The 25,569-nt window shown below is 38.6% G+C and overlaps 1 protein-coding gene across 5 annotated transcripts in view; it reads left to right on the forward strand.

Annotated features, from left to right (window-relative positions):
* The window catches only part of DCLK1 (doublecortin like kinase 1), a 321,043-nt gene that overhangs the window by 238,548 nt on the left and 56,926 nt on the right, over positions 1–25,569 (forward strand). For 2 of the 5 annotated variants that reach the window (XM_019736467.2, XM_019736468.2), the window contains exons 6-8: positions 6,201–6,295; positions 21,392–21,479; positions 23,944–24,052. In XM_019736467.2, the coding sequence (XP_019592026.1) occupies positions 6,201–6,295; positions 21,392–21,479; positions 23,944–24,052 (292 nt within the window). Of the gene's footprint in view, positions 1–4,969; positions 5,275–6,200; positions 6,296–10,415; positions 15,305–21,391; positions 21,480–23,943; positions 24,053–25,569 lie in introns of those variants that run through there. The other 3 variants (XM_019736469.2, XM_074330022.1, XM_019736471.2) reach the window with 3 other exon arrangements.

The raw sequence follows: 25,569 nt of genomic DNA on the forward strand, positions 1-25,569 counted from the left end.
AAGGTCAGATTTGTTGCCCTTACTTTCTTTCTGCCAATAAAGTCTCAGCTCCTTATTCTCCTCTGAAGAACTACCTTGATTTGGCCACAGTCTTCCTTTCTAGCCACATCTGCCACTTCTCCTCTGGATTTTTGCTCTATTCTATAAATCAATTCAAATTTTCACCAGATACCCCTTTTCTTTCTTTTTTGTTTGTTTTGTTTTTGTTTGTTTTTTGTTCTTTGTTTTTTGTTTTGTTTTTTGGTTTTAAATTTATTGGGTGACAATTGTTAGTAAAATTACATAGATTTCAGGTGTACAATTCTGTATTACATCATCTATAAATCCCATTGTGTGTTCACCACCCAGAGTCAGTTCTCCTTCCATCACCATATATTTGATCCCCTTACCTTCATCTCCCACCCTCCACCCCCCTTACCCTCTGGCAACCACTAAACTATTGTCTGTGTCTATGAGTTTCTGTTTCTCATTTCTTTGTCTTGTTCTTTTGTTGTTTTTGGTTTATATACCCAGGTACCCATTTTCCATCTCTAACCATTATTGCTAGAAGCCTTCCTCTGTTACTTTAGCTGTCAAAAGGGCAATTTGACTCCAGTGACCTCTGTGAAACGTTCCCTGATCACCTCACTGTTTAGGGTCTTTCCTACCTCTAAGATCCTGTGCCGATGGGTTTGGCTCCCAGTGTACAGGTGAAATATTGTATCATCCTACTAGGCTGTTAGGTTTCTGAGTGCAGGAATTCTTTACACATTCTGCAGTGCTTCCACATTCATGGTAACTGTTGGGTAAATGTTGAGCAGCTGAGTGAACGGAGAAATACTAGGATCTGTTCAAGTTGCTTAGATTTCCTGAGGTTCAAGGGCCTTTTGTGTAAATGTTTATTTAAAAAAAAAATCATAGAGCCATGTCCTTTTCTCCATCCCCACTCTTTCTATTGACTTCCCACTTCCTATTATTCTCAGAAGATAGTCCCTTTGAATTGGACCCATTGTCTCAGTTTAAGACGAGAATGTAGACAAATGGAGAAAGTCAAGGTTCCACCTCACCTCTCAGCTGAGCCCCTATGAAGACAGAATTAGGAAAAAGCATCTTCTCCCAAGAGTCTCTGCCTGCCATTAGATAGTTATCTTTTTCTCTTCGCCTCAGTTGACTCCATCTGTTTTTCTTTCTGTTTTTGTTTCTCTCAATAATGTGACAAGCAATGGACAAAGGCTGGGAAAAAGACTTAGAGTATCTACAGCCTCCTCCATGATCAGAGAGTGAAGGAAAATCCTAGGCAAGCAGCCAGATCTCCCCAGCAACGTGCCTGAATCACCACCCCACTGAATACACAGTCAGACACCCATATGTATGCAAACACATTCCCTCCTCATAAATAAATGAGCTACCTCAAGTGCAGAAAGAAGATAGGGAAAGGGCAAGGTGGATGTCCATGCCCCAAAAGTTACTTACCTTGTAATTAGATGGTCTTGCTTGGAGATTGCTTTAATTTCAGGATGAGTCTGAGACATTTGAACATTTAGCTTTCACTTGATGTCTGAGACTTAAAAGAATGCAACTGTAAAGAGAAGAACACTTTAAGGTCACAAAGAAGTTGCTAAACTACTGTATACGTGAGCCTAAAGTCATTTAAAAGGAGCAATGAATTAATAAAAGTAAGCCAAGTATTTCCAAATTATAGAATGTTTTAGTAACTTTCACATTCAATGATAAGTTTTGGGTCACAGGGACCAGCGGATAGTCAGGCACACAGTAAGTACATGCTGTGTGTACCAACTGGTTGATTACAGAACCCCAAATTCATGGCTCCAATGAGTAACATAGAGTGGGATCACCTATCTTAAATGAAGGAAAAGGTGAGGCGGGATCCGTCATGAGAAGTAATGTGCCATGACCAATCCATACTGTTGTGTCCTTGATGGGACTAGGTGGTGGCCAAGTTGAAAAAAAGAGAGGACTGTGGAAGAGGGATGGTAGAAGTCAGATTCACAGACTTTTTCCCACAGCTCTTTGGTGGCCAGATATGTAATTGGGTCCTCAGGGGACTGGTGAATAATCCAGCCTAAAGTTTAGCACCTGTCATTCAGGAAGTAACAAGCGGAGCAAGAGATAGAGGGTTTAAGGAGAATATACCTAACAGACCTGAGCAAAGGAAACCAGAACTGGGTCTAAAGGGGTGAATTTGATAAGCACTTTAGTAATTCAGACGTTAGTGACTTCAGCCTGAAGTAATTGTTAGGCCTACTTTACCATTTGAAAACAACCATGTGAAATTAAATGTTTCCCATTCGCGATAAAGAATTGTTTAATAAAGCCCTCTGTAAAGTAAGGCCATTTGTTAGTTGCATTTTAATAAGTTCTGTTAAATAAGTGACAAAGCCCTTTTTATTGGCATTCAGGGACTTCTGGTATTACAGGATAAAAAGCAGCTGAACTCAATAAGTATGTCAAACTTACTTAGGAAATAAATTTATTTATTCCGACAGTGATTCAACAATAAGGTGTGGGATGTTTTCTGGGTGTCAAGAGCCATTTTAAGAAATTGCTAATGCTTTTTACGTGGCCAAGAGGAAGAGTTTGAACAGAACTCTGACCCTAAGAATACAGGCCGTTCCCAACCTTCAAGCAGGTTGTGTTCCAAACATGTTTGATTATAAATGACTTGTTTGGCAGTCAAGCTTCATTTTTCCAGAGAGATGAGGCACAAATAGATGCCTGAGCTCAGTGGCTTTAAATGAAGGATGCAGGTCCGAGTGCCCCAGTGGACAGAGACCATTAATTTTGAAGCCCTTACATTATGCCGCCCCTGCCTACCCCTCCTGCATCCTAATTCATAAGGCTCTGTCATCTGCTCCTGTCATCTGCTGAGCTAACTGATTTAGGTCTCTTAAGGCATCACACTTGCTCCCTCGTCCATAGCCAGCCATGAAACAGGTAGTCTCTCACCTTGGCACACGTCTCCTTTATCGTGCTTTACCCTCCCTCACCTGGCAAACTCCTACTAATACTTAGGTTCTGGCTCCATTATCCGCTAACCTTTCTGTATGGCGTAGGCCAATCTTGACCCCACAGATTGTTAGGATTCCAACAGCAACACCCACTACTTCCCCTCTCAAAATACTTTACTGTGATGACTAGTTTGGTGACCCGATTTCCCTGAAGGCTAGAAGGTTGGTGAAGAGCGCATTTTTGGATTGCCCAGATTAGATCTCCAGCTCTACCCTGTATCAACTTGCTTATCATCTTTATGCCTCAGTTTCCTCATCTGTAAAATGATACTGCCTGCCTCAAAGTTATTGTGAGAGTTAAATGAGGATATATACATACATAGATGTACATATATACACACACACACACATATATGTGTGTGTGTATATATACATACATCATACACAAACACACACACACACACATACACACACACCAGGGGTGCCAAAAAAATGTATACAATGGACATTTTGGTTGACGTTGCTCAAGCACTAGTTCTCCATAATCAGAAGTGTCTGGACGCTGATGGTAACCACTTTGAGCACCTCTTGTAATTGCAGAAGTCAAACATGACTTGTATTCATCTTTTGTTATCGGTATATATTGAGTATTACAATTTTAATACAGTTTTCCTTTCTTAAAATGTGTATATATTTTTTGGCACCCTGTGTGTGTGTGTGTGTGTGTAGTTTAAGTATATTAACTTCTCCATAGAAAATAAATTCTTCAGTAAACTGAGATGCACACATAATGGGCACTTACTAAACACGCTTTTTGTTATATTATTTTGCTTTTTAAAGCAAGGTGTTCCTAAAGCTATTTTCACTTTCTTTTTTCACTTTTTCCCCCATTGACTTGATAAGAGTAGTCTCAATATTTAAAACTATCAATACTGGGGGCGACCAGATGGCTCAGTTGGTTAGAGTGTGAGCTCTGAACAACCAGTTTGCCAGTTCGATTCCCACATGGACTAGTGAGCTGCGCCCTCCACAACTAGATTGAAGACAACCAGCTAGCGCTAAACTGCCGGAGGGGTGGCTCAGTTGGTTAGAGCACAAGCTCTTAACAAGAAGGTTGCAGGTTCAGTTCCCACATGGGATTGTGGGCTGTGCCGCCTACAACTAAGATTGAAAACGGCAACTGGACTTGGAGCTGAGCTGCGCCCTCCACAGCTAGATTGAAGGACAACGACTTGACTTGGAGCTGATGGGCCCTGGAGAAACACGCTGTTCCCCAATATTCCCCAGTTAAAAAAATTAAAATGTCAATACTGTGTTTGCTTCCCCATTTGCTCATTTTCCCCCCAATCTGTGTAGCCTTTAGGTGTGACATAAAGACGTAAAGTGAGCAAAGAAGATATTGCATTCTTGAAACCTGTTTTTCAGCCATATCCTAGGTATCTCTTGCTTATTGGTTTATTAGCTGTAGATTCTGCCTCTACCCACAGCTCTTTAGTCTTTGCCTATTTCACAGCCCTTTCCTTAGAGGTTACTGGCTGGGAAGTCCAGTGCAAAGAGGCCTGAGCATCAAGCTCAGTACAGAAAGGACTGTAGGATGTAAGCAAATTAAAGCATTCTCAGTGCTTCCTACTTCAAGCTGTCAAAGAAAGAAAAAAAAAGTTTGTGATTTTTTTTTTTTTTTTTGAGTCACCAAATACATTGCAAAGGCAAAATTACATATTAGTGCAATGTGGGTTATATTACATTTTTTAAAGGTCTTTGGAGATGACAAAACAAAGACCTTCCCACTTTCATGGGCCCTAATAATGTTTTGTGCAAACACTGTGTATGAAAAATCAATAAACATCCTACTGTACCACTGAATTTTGTGAAGATGTACTTAGTACTCGCTAGTTAGCAGGCTTTAGAAGAGTTACTGTCATTTTGATTTTCATATGAGTCATTGGGTCTCTTGCCCCCAGAGGCACTTTGTTATGATTCAGCGCAAAGTACTGAAAGGGCTCCGGCTTCCGGGAGTTAGTGGTGTTGGGGTGGGGGTAGCAGTGGCTCCGGGTTGGCATGAGGCTTAATTGACACCTTTGATGTAGCCTAAGACAGAACCCGAACCTCCCACTGCTGGTTGGGAGACGTCAGCCTTACGCAGAAAAGGCATCTGCTGATGAAGCTTGCGTCTCATTCAGTCTGCCTGGGAGCAGCCTTAGCCATCCTTAACTAATCCACCTGCTTCCCTCCCATTTCCCTGCGCTGGGCTAAGTGCTGGGAAGCGATTTTGCCTTTTGCCTTAGTTCAAACACTAAGACTGTGTCCATGTTAGAGCTCATAGAAGGTAAGTTAAATGCATTCTTGCTCTCACTTTCAGAAAATGTTTCTTATGTACTTTCAAGGATGTGTGTGTGTATGTCTCATGGCTGATTCTTCTTCACTGACTGTGGATGTAATGCATGTAAAAATGTTCTCATTTTTATGGGTAAGATAATGGTGACATTATATATCTTTATAAACTCATTTCTTTAAGGGTATTTTATTGTTACTCAGAGAAAAGAATTGCTTACTTGAGTTCTGTGGCTTTGATTCAGTTTAGTGATAATGTTGTATGAAAATCTTAATAATCAGGTAAAATTGCAGTGATTTAAACCTGTTAGAAAGCAGCTTTTATTTTTCAATCATGTAAAGACAGATGGGGAGGAATTCCCGAGTGTCTGTGCCTGTTACTTTGTCCTGTTGAGGGCAGGTCCTTCAGAGTTTAGGCTAAGGAGATGTACAGGGCAGAACTGGATGCAGGAACTTCTAGAAGTCAGTTCTTAACTATAAAAAGACAGTGATTCAGTTGAACAAGTCACTGAGAATATCACTTGTGAAGTGTGCTGATATGTACTCCCACTGGGTGTTACTGGGAAGCTAAACTAAAGAATTAAGGATTAATCCCATGGAAAACGTCCCACATCCCCCAGATCCCTTTTGGTTCAGTTAAAGGCATCATTAATATATTCATTGGGAAAGTTGTGAAAAGTACAGTTTAAACATTTTTAGCAGGCTTTAGGAGAGTTACTGCTAATTAAACACAGGATTAATAAAACAGTGAATTTCTGAAGAAGGTATTCCCTGAAGCTTTTTCTCAGGACCACAGATAAAAAGGTGTCTGGAATTTTAGCAAATGCTCCTCTGTGGTTGTTTATTTCTCTGAGAAGTTGATTTGTCCTGAAATGTCCTTAACGTGCCATTTTTCCTCTCTGTGATTCTTTGTACTTCTAGTCAATGGAACCCCTGGTAGTCAGCTCTCCACTCCGCGCTCAGGCAAGTCGCCCAGCCCATCACCCACCAGCCCAGGAAGCCTGCGGAAGCAGAGGGTAAGGAAATAAGCCAGCTTCTTGCTTACGACCTGTCTGAGCCTTGGTGCAGAATGGCACAGGTGCCAACAAATAGCTCTCTCATAATAGCACTCTTGTCTCTAAGTAATAACCAGGTGAAGGCAGACGGTGACCCATGGCAGGGCCTTATTATGGCCATGGTTTCTCTTAGCTTGCACTCAGGGCTTTTGCTTTCTCTGTAAGCGTTTCTAAATCTGAACTCGGAGAAGAATAAACGGTTGCTGCTTCATGTATAAACACCCCGCTCTTTTTGTCCTGTATCACAAAGACTTGGCTTTACTGGCACTGGTTTGTAAGCTTCCTTAGTTATAATGAGGAAGCATCATTATTATCAGCCTTCCTTAAGGAAGGAGAAGGAAAAGTGTCATTGTTGGAGGGGTCTGCAGGGTGGGGAGTTGCTTTGTGGCATAGAATGGTGGTCCAGAGTGGCTTAGGGTCCATGGAGCGGGGGCTGGGTACATATGACATGTGCTTTTGTGGAGGAAACCCACACTGAGCACCATGGTTTTCATCCCTACTTATTTTTTAGCTTCTCGTGTAGTAATGGAGAACTTGGCTGAGCTTGGAGACAAAAGTCAAAAAGTTACTGGAAACTGTTAGCTTCTCCATGCTAAGGAAGGGAGTGAGGATTAGCTCTTCTTTCACAGTGGAAGACAGTTTTTAATCCCCTTACAACTGACTGTTTGTCTTTCCCAGTAATACCAAGGCAAGACTGAAAGGAGTGGGAAGGGAGGAGGGGAAGGTGCAGCAGAGCAAATGGAAAGCCTTTCAGTGTTCTGATTTCACAAGCGAGGTGGGGAGGAAGACAGGTGCTTAGAAGGAGTTATCATGGTGCTCACTGAATATTTTACTAAGCAAGGGCTCCTTGGAGCCTTCTGAACTCAAAGACTAGCTGCTTGAATTTGGTTTCTTTTATTATGTGTTTTGAAATGAGACTTCTAAGTTCCATAAATTTAAACTCGAACCAAGTTGGAAGCTCCTCTGTTCAAACCTCCTGCCGAGGCTTTGTCTGCACTCCACCGTCTAAAAGTGGGGGAGGGGGATTCAGTCAGTCCCCAGTCCCTTTGGAGCCAGTCCCACCAAATATCAGGTCGTATTGTCTTTCTCCCCTGATCCTCCTGGCATCAGGCTTGGCCTGTTGAGATTATTTGATGAGGCCTGGGGTTTGGCACCAGCTCCTCCACTAATTGGCTGTGTTATCTCAAATACGTCTGTCCGTTACCCTCTCGGACTCAGTTGGAAAAAACAAAAGAAAAAAAGATGCTCTTTCCAGATAGAAAATCCAATAATGCTATTTCAGTTCCATCTGAGTGTTTTCACTGTGGTTTTCTTCTTGCAGTCTACTTTTGCTTTTTAACCTACAGGAGTCATAGTGAACTACTAAAAGAAGAATTGGCCAATTTAATTTCATCTCCTAAATGTCTATCCTTGAATGGAGGAAGGGGTAGTAGAGTGATTGTTTTCTTATAAATATTACCCAGTGAGGTCCCCATCTATGGGAACAGCCACTAGATATAGCAGAGACGGGGTCCTTTTTCACAGAACATTCTCTCTTTTGAAGTGTATACTTTGGAGAGTACACCTGGCATAGACATTCCTCTTTATCCTTTGAGGTTATATAAACTCAGATTCAGGATTTAGCTCACGCTTAGTTGTGGAGATTAAATTAGAGTGATTGAGAATCCCTGCCATAGATCTGAGCTTCTCTCCCCACTTGCTTATTGTGGAGAGCTCTGTCTTGGGGACATTAAGTGCTTTGTTCAATGGTACCTTTGTTTGCAGAATGAGGCCAGAATTTACTTCTTCTGCCCTCTGTATTTTCTATGTCACTATTATTTTGTCCAACTGAGGCAGAATATTTCCTTCCAGCTACTAGCAGCTGTGTGCCCAGTGGCTTACGTAATTAACATTGTCAGCACTTGGGAAATGATAATAAGGGTTGGTTCTCTTATAGATACTTCATTTTGTCATTTAAACCACCAGCGCAAGCAACACAATCAAGAGGGGAAAACAACCCTATTTGTTTTAGGGAGATAAGGGTTAATTGTCATGTGAAAACATTTATTAAGCGCAAGTTGTGAGCAGAGCACTGGATAATTCACAGATGGCTTAGTTTCTAGGCTTTAGAATTGGGTCCATAAAAGAATATCCTCCACTCATGCCCCATGTCAGTGGACGGGTACATCCCCCCCCTTCATGCCTCATGTCAGTGGACGGGCACATTCCCCTTCATGCCCCATGTCAGTGGATGGGTACATTCCCATTCATACCACATTTCAGTGTCTGGGTATATTCCCGTTCATGCCCCATGTCAGTGGATGGGCACATTCCCCTTCATGCCCCATGTCAGTGGACGGGTGCATTCCCACTCATGCCCCATGTCAGTGGATGGGCACATTCCCGTTCATGCCCCATGTCAGTGGACGGGTGCATTCCCACTCATGCCCCATGTCAGTGGATGGGTACATTCCCATTCATGCCACATTTCAGTGTCTGGGTATATTCCCGTTCATGCCCCATGTCAGTGGATGGGCACATTCCCGTTCATGCCCATGTCAGTGGATGGGCACATTCCCGTTCATGCCCCATGTCAGTGGACGGGTACATTCTCAGCTGTTTTAGCAAGAGGACCTTTCAACTTGGTGTGGAGGCAACTTCATCAAATAACCCCTCCCAGTTAAAATGGGCCTTGAATATCCCCCCAAAACTAATCCTATTTCAAATTTGGCTAATGTTCTTCTCAAATAGTTGGCTATACTCCTATGCAGGAAATACTGAAATAAGCAAAAGATGGCAAGTGCTAAAAGAAGACATTTCAATGAATAAATTAACTCTTTTTATTGCAAATTGGAAAACAGTAGCGACTTCTATTTTTCTCTCTGTGTTGCCTAGCAACATGGACAGGAAAATTACTTGGCTGCCCCCCAACACACACACACACACACACACACACACACACACACACTCACACTCACACCCCCTACCTCATTTTAAAAGACAGGAATGTAAGTTGTTTCTTTAAAAGCAATATTGAGAAATTTGACCACTTTCTTCACAAATCAAACATATTACTTATGATGATTTAATCATATTTTCGTTTCTTCCCTTAAAGTCATATTTCTTTATGTTATCTCTCTTAGAATAGTTATGTACAATAAGAGTTTGCATGCCAGGTATTTTTCTTCATAAAAGTATTGGTGTCAATGTACCAGGAAACCTCCCTATTTTTACAAAACAGTTATTTAAATTACTGTCTAGAAGCATTTGACTGGTCACAGAAGCAGATAGTGGCAGATCTTTTTCATCCATGAACTTTTTTGGGTCCCATTTCTTAATATATCAGAAAGAAATGTGTCGTGTAGGTTGAATGAAGCTCCCCATTATACTCCCACGCTGCTGGCTTTTGTGGATTATCTGATCACTCCGATGATGTGAGGAGTGGGAGGTACAAAATAGAAAAGAAGCCAGGATTCTAGACACTCTGCAGATCTGAGCTGGTTGCCTGGTTACCAACAGAGAGATCTCAGCAGAAAGGGGCAGAGAAGAAAAATGGGGAAGTGATAGGTGAGTGGTTGGGGAACCAGGGAAGAATATTGGGAAGGGAGGTAGGTCAAGTCTACGTTCTTTCTGTCTTCCAAGCAGAATTTGAAAAGGCAATGTTCATTGGGTTTATGCAATACTCAGTGCAACACTTGAGTTGCTGCTCTGGGACCAGAATTTGCTGAAAGCCAGCTAGGGCTCCTAATAAGTTATTTCGAGAGGTAAGCATGTTCCTCTTCTACCCAGAATAGGAAGAAAGTGTTCATGGAAGACTAGCCTAGACGCATAGAAGCATTGATAGACCTCAGGGGCTGTAAAATTCAACTGGACACAAAGGAAGGCAAAAGCTCATGAGCAGTTCAAATCAATAAGGCAAAATATTTTTGTCTTTTTAGATGGTTTCTCAATATTATCTTTCCTCATTCAAATTTGGTGACGCTAAAAGGTCTAGTGATATTAGACATCAGGGATGCTATTCAGTATTGCTCCACTCCTAAGAGAGCCATGGGGCACCCAAGAAAGCCAAGTAAACAAATCTATACTGCCCTTCATCTTACAGGACCTGTACCGCCCCCTCTCTTCGGATGATTTGGATTCAGTAGGAGACTCAGTGTAAAAGAGACAAAGGAGCAATGTATATGGTTTGTGATTGGGTGAAGATTTCACATTTCCTAAGCAAAAGTCTAACAGCAAAATACACAAAAAAGTTTTGCATACTTTGAAATTATGAAGCCCAAATCATATAAAAGTAAATATATAGGCATTTTATATTCATGATGTTGATCCTTGAAGCAGATTGATTTTTATGCCTCCTACAATGATTTGGTTGGGGGAGCTTGAACACAAATGCACTCAATTGCTGAGGTTTTTGGGCAAGGCCTGGCTCCAGATAACTTTCATAAATAGACCCAATCAATATTGAGTATAAGAACACACTAATGATGTAGTACTACAGAATCATAATTTCTGTGTGGAGGGTTTTCATTTTAATCACAAGTAGATGTGTAGATACATTTTTCTATACTTTCAGTCAAGCAGATTAAAATGGCACTAGAAGTCATTTTTTCTTAAAGTTAAATTCTTTTTAAAATTTAGATTGCTGGTTTTTTAAAGGTCCTTTTACTACAAAATAATAAAAGTGTTTAAGTAGATTAGATTTTTTTTCTTCCTAGTCAGTAGACAAAGCTACTTATCATTTTGTGGGTTAATAGAATTGAAGAAAAACGTCAAGCACACACCCATAAAGACTCTAACATCAGGCATTAGGAATTTCCTTGTTTTTGTTGTCAAGCACATTTAATTTTTAAACTTATCTTTCATTGGAAACAGCATAAATATAGCTTAAACTACATACTAACATAAATAATTATAAATTGTTTAATTCCTCCCACAACCATATATGTAGTTTTTCAAATGTGTGAAGACTGAAGCTAGGAAACTTTTTTCTTTTTTTACACACAGACCTAAAAAAAATGTGTCTGTACTTCTTCCAAAAATTCAATTTGAAAAGCAAAATTTTTTAAATGGTGCTGTATAAAGCAGGCCCCGAATATCCAAATCTCCATTCCAAGAAATCCTGGATCTTGCTGGTTTCATATGCAAAACTCCTTTTGTGTTAAACCAAGTAAGTCTATGATTATAACCCATTGTTAACATTAACCTACTAATTCTGCTCTTCTAGTCCTCTTTGTAAAAATTATAGTTAGCTTTGCTTAAACATAAAATAATTATTTTAAAATCTGAATGTTAATTTAATGTGTATGGTCTATTGTATTTAAGCCATAGCCTAGTGATCATTTAGTTTTACTAGTTCAAACACTAACAATTTGAGACTTGTGAAGCATGGTTTTGATATTCTGTAGGCTTGACATATCTCAGTAGGTGATAAATTAAAAATGTATGATGCCATTTGGAGGCTTTTACTCGAGTTTTTTTTTCTTCTTCAAATTTTACTTGAAAACTGAATTTAAAAACAAAATGTTTGATTCAAGATGGAGAGAAATTCAGTTGTCATATACTGTTTTAAATGTTACCAATTTATCTCCTTGATAAATTCCTCAACTATCAAATTTTACCATCTGGTTTATAGTTACATATGTTACCATCTTACTTTGCAAGCTAAAAAATATTTCAACGAAAAGAAGAAAAAAAAAATGTTCAGGCAATCTACCAGCATTTGAAAACTTAGCCTTATAATAATTAGTGCCTATTATCCTGTCTGTTGGAGAGAAAGACACTTCTCTGGCAGGTTATTCGAGAACCACAAACTGAACCATTCCATCTTGAAAGAACAGTTCATAATAATACCTGTTCCAGACTTCAGGTTTTAAAACTGTTTCCAATAGCAATGAACAGAGACTCCTGCTGAGATCAAAAGGCTGCTTTGTTTTAGCTGAAACAGTAAACATCTGTGAAGTTGCCTGTGCTGGTGTCTGTTCTAGTTATGTCTTTGTAAAATGCATTACTTAATACAGTTGAGTCCATAAAAGATTAGTACGTATTTGACTGAACTGTCAAAAATGCAAAGAAAGCAGTGGAACAGTTAACTTAAATCTGGTGGGGTCAGATGGTCCAGAACAAAAATAAATTCCAATAATTTTAACTTCCCTGCACTGTCAATCTTATGGACAACTACTGCTTAGAAAGGTCCAATAAATGCTATTTGTTCTGGATAAGTGGCAGATACTACCAATTGATATGAAGCCCATGGCTTTGTTTAGACACGGCAAAAAGAAACTGGACTTGGACTAATTGACGATGGATATCATGGCCAACTTTCCATTCAAGCAGTTCCAAGGGAAATGCTATTCCACAGCATTTAATCTTTGAACATATGACTTTTATTAAAGGACTGTTCAGGGGCAATATATATCATTTACTTTTTGAAACTGAAGTCCCTCAGAGATTGAAACAGCACACCATTTATAGACTTTGAGATCTCTTTCTATGCAGAGCATAATTCCATTATACTATAGCAGAAATTTAAAAAATTCTTAGCAACAAATCAGAAGTTTTCAGTTCATTGGTGTAACCAAATTGATGATTTATAGGCAGTTAAGATTTACTTACTTATAGAATTCCTTTTAAAAAATTAGACAATGAATTTTAAAATTGTTCTACAGAGCAGGAGAGGACTCCAGCAAAAGCCATGCGTTTTTGTCCTTACAATAAACCTTAAATGTGCTGTGAAGACACTGCTCTAGTTAAAAGTTTGAAAGTTTTTCATTTGCACTCACATTTTTCTTAGACATCACAGAAAATGATATGATACATATTTCCCTGCTTTCAGCATTTATAAATGTAAAACCTAATAATATGTCAAGTGTGAAGTTCAGTGTGAGCTCAAAAGACTGGTTCTGAAAGCCACGTGGTTTGTCTCTTCTTTGTCTTTCTTCATCAGTTAAGTGGCGGGATGGGGTGGGGGGGGGGTAAAACCACAATGTTTCTATACTGTCTTAGGCTTTTAAGAGTGTCAGGTCCACCCATCTGTACACATCCCTGTGTTTATATATTGGCTCATCTAAATATTTAAAAAGTCATATTTTTTAAAAACATTTTGAACCAGCATTTATGTACTGCATGTGTTCCCTATGTTACCCAGCATGGTATTTTGGTTGCATCCACTACAGCTCTGTACATGATTAAGCTCTTTTTATTTTTTTTAAATTTGAAAATAATAAAGTCTAAAAACCACATTTCTTAATACAAATGAATGAAAATATAGAATAATGTTCCTGAAAAATAATTCCATCCATTTTAGCCATTGGACTGCGAAATTTTTCATATGTGGCCATATATCTATACAGGTGTGTGGGTATTTCTGTAAATTTGCAGGGCTTAGTGTGTATATGGGTGTACTTATATAGGCCATATAAGTATGTGTGTCTGTATATAGGCCATAAGGAGTAAAGTATGGCATTTGTGACACAGCCTTATAAGTTACTGGCTCTTGTGGAATTATTTGTAAAACCTTAATGTCATACATTGGTTATGTGGCATATTAGTCAGAGCATGTTTAATTTCAAAAGTAGTTTGCTAAACTGGTACGGCAAAACAGTCCAAATAGATGCACTGATTGATTTTTAAAAAAAGATTGGAATCCAGATATACAAAAAATAATTGAAATTCAGACAAATCCAATATTGTGTTAACTATTAAATATAATCACACATTAATGTTTATATTGTTATGTCTCGATATTCAATTATTAAAGTGAATCCTATCACTGTTGTTTCTCTAATGTGCGTATGTATTGATGACTTATAGTTGTCAATCAATATTTACTAAAAAAGTGAAATATTGTTTTATAGAGTTGGGAGTAGTTGAGTACTATACATTAAAACATAAATAAAGGAGAATCCAGCCTTTATTTGATTTGAAGTTTAATAAGAAAGCCAGATAACCTGTAAGGCGATTTTGTATGTTCTTTCAAAACACTGTTCTAAACTGTTGACATATTTTCAGTAGTAACTTTACTATACTTGCTATATGTGTGTATATATCTATGAAACATATACACACTTGAAAATGTTCATTGAATGAATTTACTAGATATGCATACATTTGCCCCTTTATGCATATTTGCATTAGCCTTGCTAGTGTGTCTAATTGTGCATGTTCGTGATGACTGTATTTGACTGAGATATCCCACAGAAATATAGTGTAAAAATTAGAGATATATTTAATTCAATATACCAATTGCCTGATGTGGTTTGTTATACTGTCACCTGAAAAATATTTGTAATTTTGTGCCTGTAACGCATGTGGAAAAGATAGGAAATCTGAGGCCCTAGCTATAATTTTTAAGGGTGCATGATGTATAGCGTCTTTAAAATGTGGTTTATTTTAGTAAAGATGATGGATAAATTCCAAGATAGTATAAATGACGCATGTAATACATGAGTGTTTGTATTATATATGGCCACAAAATGTCTTTGAAGCCAAGGTAGTAGGTATCTGAAAGGTCATGGGCAAAGAACTATGAAAGTTAATTTTATTGTGATCTGTTTTTTTTTTTGGTTTTTTTTTGAGTTTATATTCATCAACAGCAAGGAACTGAGTTTATTTCTTCTAAGTACATTTCATTTCAAAATACATTATTGTTGTAAATTTGGATAAAATTTTTATGAAACAGTAGACATACTTTCTGCTTAAAGTTTGACTTGCTTGGATGTGTATTCTTTTAAAAAGAGCATTTGGTGTTAAAAATGTTTTAAACAGTAATATGTTTAAATAATCCATCAATTGAGGCCATCAGCAGAGTTTTATAGAGCTAACTGATGAAATGTTTCATTGAACCATCCAATTTTGAAAGTTCCATCACTTTGTGCTGTGGTTTCCTTGTAAAACATTGTACCTTGTTTCACATTGGACCATGTTATTCCTCTCAAAGTTAACTTTGTGACACTTACCACCTTAGAATAACTATATAATAAACAGGAAAAACCACCTATGTTGTTCAGTGAGTTTCTTTCAGAAAACTTGATAAATAGACATTGAAATTGAACTGACTGTGTGGGGAAGTGTTACCTTCATATTCATATTGCGTTTTTGTGACGTAGTAGCATCAGCAAGTGATACTTAAGATACTGTAGATTGGCATCACATGATAGCTAAAATGTAGTATTATATTGACAACAACAACAAAATAAGACCATCTGATGAAGAATTGTGTTTCGGTTGGTTATATTAAAGTTATTAATGCACTTTTCTCTATGGGTTGCCTTAAGGGTGAATTTGTCAGACAAACTGGCAACTGGTTGAAAAAAGAAATTAACATGCACTTTTTGAAACATACTGGCTATCTCCTGGGGTTGAAGGCATTTTCCAAGGTCATATAATTTGCAGGGGGAAAGGTGCCTGTGTATGTACATACATGTGTGTATGCAAGATATTTTAAAAGCACTGAATGAATAAATATCTAAGATAAATAAATATATAAGAAAATAAATAATGATAATAATAAAACACTTGATTACCCAACTTGAGTTTAGAGCAAAAATCCATAATATATTTCATTTATAATATGGTAGGAGAGAGAAAATAAAATTCTACTGACCTATTTAGGAAAAATATTTCATGTTAAAATTATTATATAAGTTCAAAATTCTGGTTTTAAATCTAAGATTTTTACCAGACACATTTTAACCTTAAAATTACTTTAATTTGTTCTCTTTATGATTTCCATGATAACCTCAATGGAATCAATGCCCAAAGCCATAATGGTACAACTGGAAGGAATGTTTACAAATTTATAAAATTCCCAATTGTGTTTATACTTTATTAGTATAATAGAGTTTAAAGTAAAATATAGCAGGAGTCTGGAAAAAGAGCGAGCCCCCTTTATCACAGGTTGGGAGTCCCATTTGAGGAGGAAATCATGGAGTGAATTATTTCATTGAGAAGGGATAAAATACATGACTTCCTGGTCCCCTTCCAAGCTATGTTCCATGAAGAGTAACTCATAATGGAGACTTTGTCGTCCCTCCCACCACCACCTCCACAGCCTCTTCAAGACAAATGGTTCAGCCCCTGAAGTAGATTTTGGTCTAAGTGAGTATAGTGACCGGACGGTTGAAGCAAAGCCTGCCTGATACAACAAAGTTGTAACTAAATGCATTTACTTTTGACATCTTGGCTCTCGTGACTTCACTAAAATAGATTTAATGCCAATATTCGCATTTTCATTTTCTCTTTGTCTAAGTAAACCAATTTCATGAATAATAGTTCCTCAGTCTTTTAAAAACTTTGAGCAAATCTTTATGATAATATTTTTCAGTATTCACTCTTAGTTATACACATGATAGCTTACAGCATAACCTTTATTTAGGCTAAACATACTATGAAGAATTCAGACAAAGGAATTTGGAAAAAGGAATTACTTTTGTGCTTTGTTTCATATATTGAGGGCTTATTAGTTATTGCATATTGATGTCATCAACTTAGAGTTCTATACTTACTTGGAAAGTAAAGAAATGCATGGTGTTTCTACGTACACGTAGAATCCCATGGGTTTCAAGCTTTCTACACCAACATTATGATTTTATTTTGTTATATGAGGTCATCTTTAGAGATTCTGTAGATCTCAAGTCAAGATCTCCAAGACGACTGTTTGAATCTGTTAAATATTTATTGGTTGTGTGTTTCCTTTATAAAATTGATCTGGTTGATTTCTAAATTTTTTTAAACCATTCTTCAAATTAATATTAACAAAGTAATAACTGTCTACCAAGACAAAATGCAAAGTGGAAATGATACATTTAACCATACAAAACTAAAATTATCTGGTGAGAGTTTTTCTACGTTGGTTAGATCAATTGAGTCAATGGGATATTTTTGAAATCTTTATTCAGTGTGGACCCCAGCTGAGTGACACCATTAATACAAATGGCAAGAGTAGCTTACACGATTTATATTTAAAATGAACTGCTTTTTACTACATAGTCGTCAGGTACATCTTGGTAAAATGTGGTTAGAGCTGTTATGTCAGCTTTCTCACTTACTTCAAAAAGTGTGATATGTTCTCCATCTGTTATATGATCCCAAGTTAAATGGCTACACTTAGGATGTGTTCTTACTTAGTGCAGTGCTTTTATGAAGGTGTGCCATAAAAGCATCCAGGTGCCAGCAACCTGGCCACCTGGTTTCCATTAAATATGCTTGGAGGTGATGACATTTCAAATGTCACAATATATCTTAAAGCAGCTAATTGCATTAAATTATAAAATAACTGTATGTTTTGAACTGTACCACCAGATGCCTTGGAATTAGCTAACTGATTAAAGCAAACACAAAATGTTATCATCATACTTATTATAAAATGGTTTACCTGCTCAGAAAAACCAAATAAGTAAATTTATTTTATTTATGAACATGCAAAAATATAAGTGGGCTTTTCAGCTTCTGTTGGTCATAAGTACAGGCGGATTAATCTCATTGGGTTAATTTTAAAGAACAAGAACATACACATTTTTCCTTTATTGTTTTCAGAATCCTTCGATCACATTTATGAACAGTAATCAAAATCAGCCAGCCCTGTCTAGGTTAGTATACTTAGGGTTAGTAGCAAGCATACACAAAGAGCCATGCTGATTCCTGAATGACTTCAACTGGGAAAGAGAGCAACAGCATTAGGTGACAGAAACAGAATCCAAAAAATAAAAGGCTGGAAGGATAGGAATGTAATAAAGATGACATTGAACATGAATAAATGAGAAGTCTTAGACTTGATCTAAAACATCAACCTCCCACATACAGAATAGGGAGACCAGACATGACTGAGCCTCATGTAAGACTAACACATTATGGTACTAACGATAAGCCAGTATGACTTGAAAGTACGTTAGTATTTTCCTCACACGGAAGAAAGCCTTATCCTTCTCTGCTGGTCAGAGTACACCTAGAATATTGCGTTTATTTTAAGCACCATGTTTAACAAGACATATTGACAACTGGTGTGTGTCCACAGGAGGATGCAGGGGTCATGGGAGCCCTGTCACATGACAAACAACTGAAAAAACTGGGAAATGCAAATTGAAAAACATAAGATACAGAAAGGGCCAGTAGCTATTTCCAATACCTGAAGCTCTAGCATATGAGAAATGGATTAGAACTATCCTGGGGGGCTCCAGAGGTGAAAACTAAGACCAATAAATGGACACTGTAGGGGCACATCATTTCAACATAACTTAAGGAAGAACTTCCTGTGACTCTATTAACAGTTAAGAGCTGCCTTTGGAAGTAATGTGTTCAGAAATGGAGGTGTTTGGACAGAGGCCATTTGACCACATAACTGGAAATTTTGTAGTGGGAATTTGGTTTCTGGATAGAAGTAGGGTGGAATAGGTAATATTTCAGGTCCATTCCAGTCCCTATAATTCTTTGAATCCATGAGTGGTCATTGTCTTGGAAAGTATATAATGTTAACTATCTTCTTTGGGAGAAAGAAGACATGACACCATTAGAATTCTAATACATTTATTTTACTCTGAGCATAATAAGTAAAATGAGAACTTTTAATTTTCAGAGTACCTTATTTGTAATTAAGTTTTTCTCTTAAAACTTTCATCTGTCAACCTCAGACAGCATGAAATTTGAATGATTTGGGGGTACATTTTCAAAACACAAACCTAAAGTTGAAAGTAAGCAATTGTAAACATAAGCAAACTTGTATTAGCTCTGCTTTTTTTTTTTTTTTTTTTTACCAGAGTCAGAAAACCTTGAGGGGTTTTGTTCATAAGACAGAGAAAACACAGCTGGTACTGTGGCAAGCATTCAGGCATCAGTGGCACTGTTGAAAATACAATTCATTAGCTGATAAAGCTGTTTAGTGAATAGTATCGAGCAAGTTTATAGGATATTACAATTTAAAAGATGTTTTCATATACTTTGGGTCAGAGTTCTGTATTGAGTAGCTGATGTTCTTATTAAAAGAACAAGCTTTTGGAATCAAGTACATAAATTGTGGACATATTTGCTAGGAAACACACTACTAGTCTATTAATTCTGGTGCTTGATGAAAGAATGTGTCTTTGTGTTCTAAACTTTAAAACACCATATGACAAGACAGCACCTGCCACCCCAAACCACAACGTGTCTACATTATTAAACACCATTTGTGATGCTGCTGGAAGAGATTCAAGGACCAGAAAGCCCAGAGGCGGAAGTCCGCATTTTAGAAATTGTCTTACTGCTTTTCTGCTTGGAACACCATTATGTCTACAGCAAAGGCATGACACGGGGGATAAAAGATCTCACTGTTCTGGAAAACACACACCTTCCGCTCAAATGTGGTAATGTTAATGTTGATTTTCTCCAGACATTGACATCATAAATCTGCCTTGTCTCATCCTCTTATTCCAATATTAATATGAGGTTTTCACAAATCAACATTCATAAAAGTAGGCAGAGCACGGCTTAGAAGCTCATACATTGACAGTATCTTTGACAGAGTTAGTTGTGACTCTCGTTAGTATCACACCAAGCAAAACTGTTTCAAGGTCACAATCCGAATCCCTCTTTCTAGCCTGACATATGATGAATGTATGCTGCTGGTCACAAAGGGAGGCTAGATGAGAGAAGATGGAAAACTAGCTCGAGTTACCAGGCTAATTATTAGGGGATCCTTATGATATTGGAAAACACAGGGCACACCACACAAACTATGTGGCATTCAGAGGTTTAGTAGAGTCACCACAGAACTTCTAGAAAGTTCTAGAAGGTAGCAGAGGCATCACTGCTGTGAATTTAATTTTTATCCCAATGGTTTCAACTGTCAGTTTTGATGAACTCTTCCTGTGCAATGAGCTCACCTTAGCCACACTCAGGAAAACGACCTGTGGCAGTTGACTCAAATGGCCCTGCAGTGTGTTAGGTAGCATCTCCCCCTATATTAATCTTTGGTGAAAATGAAAGTCTTTGAATTTCCTATACAAGATGTTGTTGGGCATAATGAAATTGGACAGAGCTTCTCTTCCCTCCTACTTTGTGCACACTTAAGTCTGGATGGAGTGGGGAGGAGGTTGAAGGGAGACAGGTAAGCAGAGGAAAAATAGGTCAACTTTGCCTCTCACCACCTCTTCATTATTAATTCAACTACAGATGCTTTTTCCCTTCTCTCTGCTCCACAGACAGCCAGCACCATGAGCCAATGCCGCCCCCTCACCGCCTCCTGCTCCCATCAGGCCAACCAAGTGGATAAGCCCAGGGAAACAGAAGGAAGATCTTTTTAGGACAAGCTGTGTTCACTATTTAGAAATAGCATTGAATGTGCAAATTGTTTTCTCAATAGATGCAGAGATGGAAATGTTCATTGTTAAAGTACTGCCCTGTAGCTCATCATAGTATTAAATAGTTGGTATTGTTGAGCTTTCTAATATAGTTGCTACCCTCTTTGCTTTCATGGGTCTTGGATCAAAATACACCAAATATACAAGGAATCACCAGGCATAGGCTTTTATTCCTGTCTTGTCTCAGACTTATTATGTAATGTTTAACATATCGATAACCTGCTGAGCTCTTATCTTTATCTCAAAGTGGAATTAACAAACCCACTCTTTAACCTTTATCCAAGGATATGGTAAGGCGGAATAATTTTTTTAGAATATTTCATAAAAACAAACTGAAGAGAAAATTTGTGTATGTTAAAAATAGAAAAATATTCCATGAAATCAGAATGGCGCCATATTTGAGGCCTATTTGCAGATAATCTGTGGAAGATGAGGTGAGATGCCTAAAAATTTGCCAAATTGAAACAGTGAACTAAAGAATGCTAATTTTGAATAAAAGGAATAAAAATCCATGGAATATCTAAATTGATGATTAGGCTCACACTGTTAACATAATTTATTGGTTAATAGAGTAGTGGGGAGCGGTAGTCCTAATTGAATAGTTTAAGAACCTCCCTTTCTGAGTGTTAACCCCAGGTCCTCCCTGGTAGTGAGTACAGTTATCTCCTGGGATTCTGGGCTGGGCACAGCACCTGGAGACCCGGGCACTCTGACCAAGTGTCTTTTTTCTGTTTCTGTTCTCATCCAGAGCTCTCAGCATGGCGGCTCCTCTACTTCACTTGCGTCCACCAAAGTCTGTAGCTCGATGGACGAGAACGATGGACCCGGAGAAGCTGGTGAGCTTGGGAGTTGATGTTGTCTGTGGAGAAGGCTCAGCCTACACAGGGGGCAGAGGATTGGTTGGCTAAATTTACTCCAGGAAACTATAACCTCTCAAGCAGAATGAAATGGACAAACCTGAAACAGCTCATAAGAGTCAATAAATAACAAAGGGATAGGACTGAATATGGCTCCCACCAGGATCTACTCCATCGGAAAGGGAAGAGGAAGTCACCCTAATTTAGTGGTGTTTCACATCATCTAAGGGTATAAGTATCCTAAGAAGGCCAGCTATTGCCCACTTTGGAAATAAAAGGGAGTAATTGCTGCCTTTGTTTTTCCAAACTCTGTTCACTTTTAGTATACTCTCTTGATTGACTGTTACAGCCTTCCAGATGTGCTCTAACTTAAGTGAACTCAGTATGTGAAAATATGGCTTTATAAAAAGAATTAATTGATGACAATTGCAAAAATATTCTTTGTACTTTGAACTAATTCACTTTAGAATTTCTCTATGATGTGGTCAAATGACCTGGATTCCAACTGACTTTTCCACTAACTCACTGGATTATTTTGGATAAGCCTCTTCAACACGCCACATCTTAGTTTCTCTTCTGTAAAACAGAGATTGTAATCCACACCTGTTTCCCCCCTGGGGTTATCAGGTTCAAATCTATTATGAAAAGTTGTTTAGAAAAGTCTAAATCTGGTATGATCAAACCACTGTTAAAGAACCAGTTCCCCTTGTTTGTTTTAAATGACATGATTTAGTTTTCTTAGCCAAAAGCCTAACAGGTACAGTTTATCAATAGTCAGGGAGGAAAAAAACTCTCAAGCCATGTGCTCTAGGTGGGTACCTTGGTGAGGACCCACTGGCGGGAAGGGTGGAAACATCTCCTTCTATTTCCCATCCAACATCCAAAGGTGATTACTTTTATTATCCAGTAGTAAAGAGCCTTATTATCCACGTAGTAAAGAGCCTTATTATCCACGTAGTAAAGAGCCTTAAAGAGAGATGCTTTGTGAATTTGGGTGCTTTGCAGTGGATTTGAAACGTCTCCAATCATCTCCTCTGATTCCCATGGAGCAGACAAGAGCCTTTCAAACAGAGGCAACATTATTGGCTTTTTTGGGGATGAGCTAGCAGGGGTGGGGTAGGGGTTAATTGGCTCTGGCTCTCACTTTATTCTACAAACCACTGTGATAGCTTCCAGTGGATTAAGAAGTCACTTATAAAGTGGCGAAGAGGCTGCAGAAAAGCCAAGGTCAGGAGTAGCAGATGCCCTACGTTTGTACAATGCTCTCCAGAACGTCCACCCACCCTGGCATCCAGAGTGGTGACGACTGAACACGATCGCAAAACCAAAATAAGGGCCCTCAAACAGATGTCTGAAGATTTTGAGCTTCCGTTTGTTGTTCCCCAACAATACAGATTAAACGAGAATACAAAGCTCCCCAAGAAAGCCCATTCACCACCACCTGAGGTTTTAATTTTATTTTGAGAAGAAATGTTTCAACTCGGTTTATGGTTAAAGGTCAGAATAGGAGCATATTTAGAAAGCACGCTAGGCTCCCATCACATTTTGTATTCAGGTTGCCTGAGGGAGAGCTAGGATTTATAACTTTAAAGCATGTAAATTTTAAAGCCCAGCTATAAAAGGCTTTTTACACCCCTAAGATGTTAAAGGTTATCCAGTATATTTATGTGACCTAAGTGTGGCTTATTTAGTTTTACGGCCTTAGATATTTAAAGCATTATTAGGCATTTGTAAAATATTTCAAAATACATTTTAAGGAGGAAAATGCGTTGTGTTAGTGGCACTAACATAATTGAAACTACAAAACTGTTCTGTTCACAGACATAATAGATATTGCAATTTTAATTCAACATCTGCTATGCAGGTTACTGGTGAGAACTTAGTCTAAAATCTGCTCATTTATCCTGGGGAGGGGTGCCAATCAGGGCTTAGTTCATACAGAATTTTACGGAGATCTCCATTTCAGGATGTAGTAAAGCTCAGTGTGCAAACAGCAGGCATTTTTCATGCTTTGTACAATGTCTGGCAGCCCAGAGTCCCTTACGAACTGCATTTTGCTCCTGAGCCATACCTAGAAATGTCACTTCTCTGTGCACAGTGGGTATTCGGTCAATGCTATTGATCAAATTGGCATGAAATAAAAAGATCAAAACTTCCTCCACAGAATCTCCACGGCAGCAGAAAGCATAAGTTGCTCTTACATAGGTGGGAGTGGACCTCATACGTTTTGTGTTTCCTTTTAGTTTGTCATTTGTCTTAGTAAAAACTGTTGAGTATACAGTGTCAGCAGCGGGGGAGGGGGGGCTCGCCTCACTGTCCAGAAAATGACATATTGATTCTGAATCAGTTCCAGTCTATTAGATGATACTTCTCTAAACGTCTCCTTTGTGCAACATCTGTGTTCCCTTTTCTACCAATAAAAACATACTAATGATTCTTTCAGAAGTGTCGGAGGAAGGCTTCCAGATTCCAGCCACAATAACAGAACGATATAAAGTCGGAAGGACAATAGGAGATGGGAATTTTGCTGTTGTCAAGGAATGTGTAGAAAGGTGAGGAGGAGCTCATTTGCATCCAACTTTAAAGGAAACATTTGGCATTATGTTTTCCGAGATTGTGTCTTTATTTGCAGTCTGTGGCACATATGGAATCGGTTAATGTCTCAACTCCAGATGTAAAAAAAATCTAAAAGAAAGCAAAGCCCATCTAACAACAGATTTGAAAAATGTAGTGATTCCTGGGGACAATCTATAAATTAAGGACTTTGATTTTTCTTTTTAATGTACTCAGCAAAACTTTGCCAGATCTCTCAGGTAAGTCCTTTTATTTATTCATTTTTTTAAATATATACATACATACATATGAGTATATTGAGTAGTTTTTTCTACATTTCTTTGAGACATGTAGAAGTCAGACGTTCTTGGATAGAGCGTATATATCTAAAAATGTACCACCATAAAATTAAATGTAATAACCTTGAAAAAATTTTAAATGCATATGTGCTGATTCCAACACAAATGGTATTTAATGCATTAAGGAATGAGATGGATACTCCTGTGGCCTAAGGGGCAGGTTTTGGAGTGAAAGGTTTATCCGTGGGAATCTTGATGCCTAATCAAGGACAATTGGTGGCTACTAGATGGAGAAGTGACAACTAATAAAGCTAAAGCTCCATTTAAGGTGGCCTCAAACCCTAAGCCCAGCGTTAGATTTGGAATTCGTTTCTTGAGCAGTTGCTTGCTTGAAGGGAACTTGTTCAGCCAGCCGCTTCTCCTCAGAGCTGGGTAAGCAGAGCGTTAAAAAGTCAAGGGGAGCGTGCCTCATTCTGAGAAGGAGTGAGTCCGCTGTTTTTTTGGCAGCTGGCCTGGGGTGTCCACACTTCCCTGTCACTGTTCTCTGTCCCCACTGGGGCTGTATGCCCAACTAGTTCCTCAACAGTGTGTGAGAATAACACTCCTGCCCTCTACACCACCTCTTTGAGAGGACGCCTCAGACTAGGAGCTTTAGCCCACAAGTGGCAGAATTTGTGCTTCTTCCAAGGGCTTTGATTTAGAAGCACAGTAGAGCTGGAAGTAGGACACCATGAGGGTCCTAGTTTAGCCAGTGCCCACTGATTTGCTCTGCGAACGCTTTGCCATTCTTCGGAAGATACTTCCCTGCCTAAGGTAGTGGGGCCTGCATTAAGCTCCCCTCCAGCACTGCATCTCCAGCTTTGCGGCCCCCCAACACGCCAGCTGGGCCAAGATCTTCCCAACAGTGACAGCACACAACACAGCAGCCACTCTTTGTGAGGGGCGACTTGAGTACTAATGGGGAGCCTGAAAAATCCCTTTATTGCTACTGCTAGGCCACTTTTTCTCCTCTTGTGCTCTCCTTCCCCTACCCTCAACACAGAGCTTGACCATTCATTGGGTTTCTGCCAAATAGAGAAAATGTCCCATTACTTTCCTGGGCTGCACACCTCCCAAAACAGGAGCAATCATTGTTCACTGAGCATAAACTATATACAAGGCCCTTAACTGATGATATTTCATTTAATTATCGTAATAATCTCACAATATCAGTATTG

This window comes from Rhinolophus sinicus, linkage group LG04 (assembly GCF_036562045.2).
Source record: "Rhinolophus sinicus isolate RSC01 linkage group LG04, ASM3656204v1, whole genome shotgun sequence".
NCBI lineage: Eukaryota > Metazoa > Chordata > Mammalia > Chiroptera > Rhinolophidae > Rhinolophus > Rhinolophus sinicus.